We start from the raw sequence: 7,411 nt of genomic DNA on the forward strand, positions 1-7,411 counted from the left end.
TGGTGTCCGGCGGGGGATAGTTTTCCACCAAAGTTTTAACTGTTGTTTATTTTGTTGTAGTGTGATGGTTACTTTTGTTGTTGTTATTGTAATATGTGTTTGCAGGACCATACGGTATTGTAAAACAGCGGTAAGATCTCGCCTGTATATGTTATCCTGCCTAAAGATGTTTTAAATAAATAAATAAATAAAATATATAGGGCCTAATTATAAACTTTTGCTATAAAGGAATAAGACAACTTATCTGGTCATTTCAGAAAGCGCCCCCACTTCTGACCTTCTCAAAGGTTTCTTAACTAAAATTAGAAGTGTTTCAAAACAAGTCCATAATCTGGTCAAATTTATACATTAAAATGTATATTTGACCTACATATATACGGTTTTTTCAATTTTGGCGGCCATTTTGAAAAGCGCACTCATGTGTTACCCCCTTTTATATGCTCGTTGAGAACTTTAGCTAGTCATAATTTACTCTCATCATTACATATACAAAATGTGCTCAATCATACCCCTTAAAAGCTTATTTTACTCATGTATAGGCCTATGTATTATATTGGGTTTTGGCAGACATTTTGAAAAAAGCTCTTTCACGCAAAAGTTTTCGGGTATACAGGCCTTTTACCTCACATATTCTGATTCCCCATAAAAAAAACTGGTCTAGAAAAACCATATGAGAATTTCTACCTCTCCAAGTGACACCAATCTCAATTATAGCCCTGTCAAAGAGCAGTTAATGAAGGACATTAAGGGTATGTTCACACATACGGCGTAAGACTGGCGTAGCTTACTCCGGCGTAAGCTAATCCACGGATTGAAATTCCAAAGTGTTCACACAAACGGCGTTCGCTATATTAATGCTGGCGTTAAACTAGTAGTAGTATAGGCCTATGGGGGAATAATTTTTAGTTTTAAATAATGTACGGGTTCTTAACCGTAGTAAAATTAACAGTGCATCATTAAAACTTTTAAATCCGTGAATTGTTCGAAGTGAATTTATATGATTATTGTATTTTAAATGAACAATTTTACTTCTGATTGCAGGTGTTGCAGGTTTTAATAGACAGTCTAAATAGGTTAAAATATCTTACACAACACAATCAGCAAATTAATATACATTATAACTAAGTAAAATGCAATAGAAAAAGAACCCCTTTACCATTTCATTTATAGAGAGCACAGGAAAGAGATCAAAGTAACTAATCTATTGCAATCGTGATTGGTCAATCTCTTGACATGAGGTCAAATCATTCAAGCATCACTGGCGTTAGCTCAGTGGCGTTAGCTAATCTGGGGTCTGCAGGTAGCGTTAATAAACGCCACGGAGGTGGCGCTGTGAGTGGCGCAAGTAAAGCCACTACCTAGTTCACACGCAAGGGCGTCACTACGCCAGCCTTACGCCGTGTGTGTTTGTGGGTGTGTGTGTGTGTGTGAACATAGCCTAAGACGAGATATTTATTTGAGAAGTAGTGCGAATCAAAAGGCATTAACGTTGCCGTCGAGCCCTGTGTGCCTTCGAACAATTTAAAACATTTATTGTTCCATTGGCCACTACTTTAAACTTGAAACACGCAAACATACAAGACTCATTTTTAATTTGGTTTTGGGTAATGCCCTCACATTGCTTTTAGATGAACATACCTTCAAACATTGAGTACTCGCAAATAGCAGGTAGCAAACTGTCACAGTTTACAATGTCCCAATCACCGAGTTCCGTACCAGTATCTCTTGTGTCGTAAACCTCCACAAAGGCCATTGCGGCACAGTTCTCGGTCGAGCTAGTTCCTGGTCTGCTTGGGAGCCACTTTTCATAAGTAGGTGCCGAGCCATCCGTCGTCCAAGTGAACGCGTTTGTATTCTGAATATTTACGTAAACAATATATGTATATGTATATGTATATATATATATATATATATGTATATGTATATATATATATATATATATATATATATATATATATGCCCTATACTGTATCCATTCTTTCATTTCACTGCTTCAAAATAAAAAGATTTATTTTTATATAATTACTTTTATTGTATGTGCAATTTTGATATTTATCACTTAATATTATCCAGATGATGTATTTTCATTTGTAATAAAATTGAATTAAATTGAATCGAATAGAGAAAATTAAACCAGTTAATGGTAAGGAATGTTTTTAAATATTTTTTTAATTGTTATATATAATTAAAGGTTTTGAGTGATGATTAAAGTATGTGTTCACAAACCCCGGCCAAACTAAACTCTCACTAGGCTTGTTCTGCTTTAGCTTTGTTTAATTTGGTAAAACATTCCAAATGTTGTCCAACCGACACAAAATTAAAATTATTATTAATTATAATTTTCCGCCACGCTAGAGCCCGAAACTGTTCCCCGACTTGACGGATGTTTGAAAGGCTACTTTTGAAATACCATTTTACAATTCAAGAGGGGAGTGATAGTTGGCGATAAAACCTAGAACTAGGCATGCCTCAAGTTAGATATATGTTTTTTTATTGTAAGACCCTGATTTCCAAATTTAACTATGCATCACGTCAATTCTTTGGGCCAATTGTGAGTTTGGCTAAGTACCGGTATGTGTTTTGAACAAAGACTGTGTTGATAATGAATATGGAAAACCACTGTTTTTTTTAACATTATAAAGGCGTTTCATTATTTACTTATTTGTTTGATGACAAAAAGTATTCTTGATTCTTGATTTTATAAATATATCTGTTCATTGTAGGCCAAACATACATTGAACATAATAAAACAACCAGTAACCACTGAAAACAATATTTCCCAGCCTATCAATAAGAACTTGTAGAAAATAAGAGCTTTAAATATTAAATAATATAACAAGATATAACAATATTAAATAGTAACAAATAGAGATCACTAAAAACAGGGGGAAGCAATTTACCTAAAACAGTAGGTCTAGCTGGAGTAATGGTTATTCCAACTTAGTTCGGAATGTCTAAAAGTTTTCAAAATGACAATAAATACACTACAATTCACGTATTAGGATTATGTGTTAATATGCGCCAAGAGAGAAAAGAGATTTTTTACGGCTAGGAGGCATAGGCCTACTACCTATCGACAGTAGTTTGAATTATTATCAGTACAAAACCCACCCCTACATCCTTCAGACCGATCCAGTATTTATATGGCGACATCACTCGAATGAAACTACGTAGAAACTGTTGTTCAAACTCGTTGTTCACCATCACCAATTCAGAGTCGTCATCCTCGCACAGTGATTTCGCGCCATCCCAGTCTTTCTCCGTAACGTTCATTTTGTAGCAGCTTTCCATGTAGGGTGTGTAGCCATCTCGACATAGATCTAAATATTTTAGACAAATATATGTAAGCATTAGACCTACATTTAATTTAGGCATGGAACATTGGTGGGACAATACAAAATGATCAATGGAAGTGCTATCGTAATAATACTCTATTTTAGTTTTATACAGATGGTAAAAATGATACAGATTGTATTTGTTTATATATTCAAAAAAACATCTTTATACAGGATAACATATTCGGTGGTTTACTGTTTTACAATGGTCCTGTTTTATAGATTAAAATCATAATAATTTTGTGTTCAACATACCTGTAGCTAGCTGGAAATGCTTTTGAAAACGCAAGCCAATTGCGTTAACAAAAAAGTTTAATTACCACCTCTATATTCAATTGAATCATGTACTGTTAAACGGGCTCACAAGTGTCAAAAGAGTTTCACCAGACAGAACAAGCATTCAAAGCATGGTTTTTGTTTTAAATAGTAACTCGAGTCGTTTTCTATTTAAGGTATTTCCAGGCAACCATTTATTTATATTGTACATATTTTATGTACGGGCTTCATAAAGGCCTAGATTCTCCTGTTACGTAAATAATAGCATCATTGGCAAATGTGCTACACGTTTCAGTAGTCCAAGACTGTGTTACATCATTATGTGAAGTAAAAAGTGAATACACATAGGGCCATGAAACACGGATATTTATATCACTTGATTAATTTTTTAATCCAGATTAACTCATTACATTAAATGCGATGCAAAATGCTATATGAGACTTGATTGTTTAAGAGATATGTAGGGTGTAACTTTATATATTTTCTAACCGGCTAGTCTTACCGCCAGAAACATCGGGTCTGTCTGAGTACTGAAACTGGAAAATATCCGTAAAACTTAGTAGGTTCGAATTGTCAACGGCTGAATACCATACTAGATCAGCGACACCTACGAAACGATGCACACCAGCGGTGCTCGCAGAATTCGGATCGATTGCAAGCCGCAGGCGAAACGTTGGCGTTGCAGCGATTTGAATGGTTCCAAGCTGTTTGATAAAGGAAACTATTGTATCACCAATAAAGCTATATAATGCAAATTACGTTTTCGATAGTTTAAGATTATAAAACATCTAAAATTTTGTGTAGTAAAGACTTATCGGAACATTATAAGAATAGTATTTCAAGAGGGTTATCAAAGGTTTTATAATTGCTGATCAGTATATAATTTAATAATGGAATTAATAGAGTGGATGTTCGTAATGATGCTTTTATAAATAATATAAAAAACATCGTTTTCACTAAATGATCAAGTCGATTCAATTGACATAATAGGAACAAGAAGTTCAGATGTTAAATCCTGGTCAGCAATAAATAACTTAAAAATCAAGTACTCCAAATCGGCCTCTACCTGATGAATGTATACCTGCTGGAGCTTGAAATATTTAAAATTTTATAGTCGCCTTCCCATACGGTATACACTACGAGAGTTTTTTTTTCTTGTCTATATCCCCACCCTCAGTTATGTCATTTACGTTACTATACTCAAATAACCGTCTACAAGCACCTATTTCGATAAGCGTCACTCAAAAAATAATCACAATTCCAAACGTAATTTGTGTTTGCTAAAAGTAACGGTCTCGAATAATCGAGAGTATGTGCCTTATGTGTCGTATCATCATCGGGGCTACTTTATTAGAAAATTAGTTGGTGCAGTACCGGTCTTACGCCAATTATTAGAAATTAAACAGGATTCGCTCTAATTACAGACTTTTCTGTGGTCCTAAATTAAAAAATGTATATTATCTTTATTATTATAATTAGAGACCAAAACAGCAAAAGACAAGGAAACCCCGGTCCCAAAAGTGGTCTTTAATTGGAGGTAGACCTGTAATACCTTTGAGTAAACATTAACTATCTCAGTCGGGCATTGTTAATGTTGGCATGGTGGGCCTTTTTTGGCCGTTACTCTCTAGGTATACACATAATAGACCTACTCTGCATATTTAATCAATTAATCAATCAATTTAATATTGTTATTATTATTTTGTGCAAGAGACGCAAAAATAATATTCACGTAATTTGTTATCATACCTCGATTCGTACGTTGGTGGGGCCGTTTATAACACTGTCTATTTCTGGTGCTTGAAGCAGCTCAGTGTACTCCGATTCCAATTGGACAAACGGGATGTTTGCTGACGTAAGGAGCGTGAACTTGACGCCTGTTGCCTTGCCTGTCGAATCGTCATCATGCCAGATCGAGATCAATAGTACTATTTCATCCCTACAGAATACGACGACCATACAAAACCTATGCTTTATTTTATATTTTTTTATACTATCTGAGTATTTATTCGTTCTTTATGCCAACTGCAGGCATGTTCAGTACTTGTGTGTGTCGAGCTTTAAACAGTGGCGTGACGCTCTTGAGCACTCGAGGGCGCAGCTCCGACCCCACTCAAAAGGGGCCACAAAAGGGCCTGGGGCCCTCCTACTACTACCAAAACATTACTATCGAGCCTTACCAGTGGCATAACACCAGTGTGTTTTCTGGGGCAAAGGCCCAGTTCCCAGTCCAAATGGCCCCGGAGAGGCCATGTGGCCCCTTTTTATTACTACCCAGCACTCTGCTACATCGCATACAAATTTTATCTATAATTTCTAAAAGGTTGAGGGGCCCGGGGCCCATTCTACTACTTTACCCAGCATTTTACTATGGGGCTTGGCTCAATGTGACGCATGTGTGGGCCCCAGATATTTTTTAATTAAAAACAATGCTTTTTTGGCCCCGGCCGGCTGCATCCCCGTCCACCTAATCCATTTCCGCCGCCATAAAAAAAAATCAATATACCACAGGTTACTCATCATTGTAGGCATAAATACATTTACAAGCATATATAGAATATTAAAATAGATTAATTAAAGTATACATAGGCCTACCATAAATTCGAAAAGAAAAAAAACTGACGCGTACGCTCTAAGAAGTCAAATGAACACTTTCGAATTTATACTGATAATTGTGATATGGAAAATGATATTAACTGCTACCAACAAAGCATCAACACAACTACAAACGGTTAAACCTGACTTGAGCGTTTCTGTGCGACGGTTGTCAATATCTCATTCTTACAACATTTGCGAGAGTCATGGAATGATGTGCTGATCACAGCTAAAACTTTTGCTAAGATTTAGAGTGTGCCTACAAGTTACAAAGAAGGCAAAGAGCAGATATCACACAGATATCTGAGTGTTTAAAATACAGAAACCTTTGGCTGACATTTTCGGACTTTATAACACCAATGAACGTTATAACGCTTTCGGGCGAACACCTCGATGCTCTCGAGGTAATAGGGATAGAGAACGAAGAGGCAAGATCCTTGGATATTGAAAAAAAATTATTAGATATTTTTTACCAAAAAAAAGCACGTTTATTGATTGAGGGTGAATCCCAACAAAAAAAAGTCAGGAGTCTTAAGCCGGGCACTCACTGCGTCGTATTACCGTCGCACGATGAACCCAACTCGACGCGACTCCGTCTGCTGATTGCAGGTGGCAGTCTGAACGAATCGTTATTAAACACGATCCGTCGCGCGTGCATCGTCGCGTTACGTTCTTCGTAATAGCGTCGGGCGTAATGAGTGCATGGCTTTACAGAACAAAAACTAAGACAATATACTGTAGGTAAAATCAATATTTTTCTGTCTGTAACACCATAACTGTCTATTGGCTGGGGGTTTTTTTACGTACAGTATGTCTTTGAAATGTGTACAATTAAAAACATAAATGAATGTAAAGATGCATGTTAATGACGATATAAATTAGCAAATTACTGTTGTGATGATGTAAAAAAACATGAAGAGTGCATTTACAGTAGGGCCTATGATAAAATCCCGTATTATTTTTGTATATTTCCGTACGACCGTAATTAGGCAAATCTAGTAAATAGGAACGTCTACCACTCACGATGGTTAGGCATGAAACATGCAACGACGCTGCCTAAATAAAACAACTAGAAAAATATTATCCAACTATCCAAATGGTATCCAACTGTGGACATACGTTCTGTATGACCTAACTCAGCCCCGCGATGCATACCGCAAAACACAGCTTGTAGACTGAGAGCATTTAAAGTAACAACTGCTCAA

General features: G+C 36.2%; 1 protein-coding gene across 1 annotated transcript in view; it reads right to left on the minus strand.

Moving 5' to 3' along the window:
• Positions 1-7,411, minus strand: part of LOC117114433 — a 31,454-nt gene that overhangs the window by 21,707 nt on the left and 2,336 nt on the right. The window contains exons 2-5 of the mRNA XM_033258098.1: positions 5,361-5,550; positions 4,114-4,315; positions 3,112-3,320; positions 1,639-1,855 (exon numbers count right to left, since the gene is read on the minus strand). Coding sequence (XP_033113989.1) covers positions 1,639-1,855; positions 3,112-3,320; positions 4,114-4,315; positions 5,361-5,550 — 818 coding nt within the window. The remainder of the gene's footprint in view (positions 1-1,638; positions 1,856-3,111; positions 3,321-4,113; positions 4,316-5,360; positions 5,551-7,411) is intronic.

The sequence above is a fragment of the Anneissia japonica genome, unplaced genomic scaffold, assembly GCF_011630105.1.
Source record: "Anneissia japonica isolate Jap-2015-1 unplaced genomic scaffold, ASM1163010v1 scaffold3845_len455572_cov173, whole genome shotgun sequence".
NCBI classification, from domain to species: Eukaryota; Metazoa; Echinodermata; class Crinoidea; order Comatulida; family Comatulidae; genus Anneissia; species Anneissia japonica.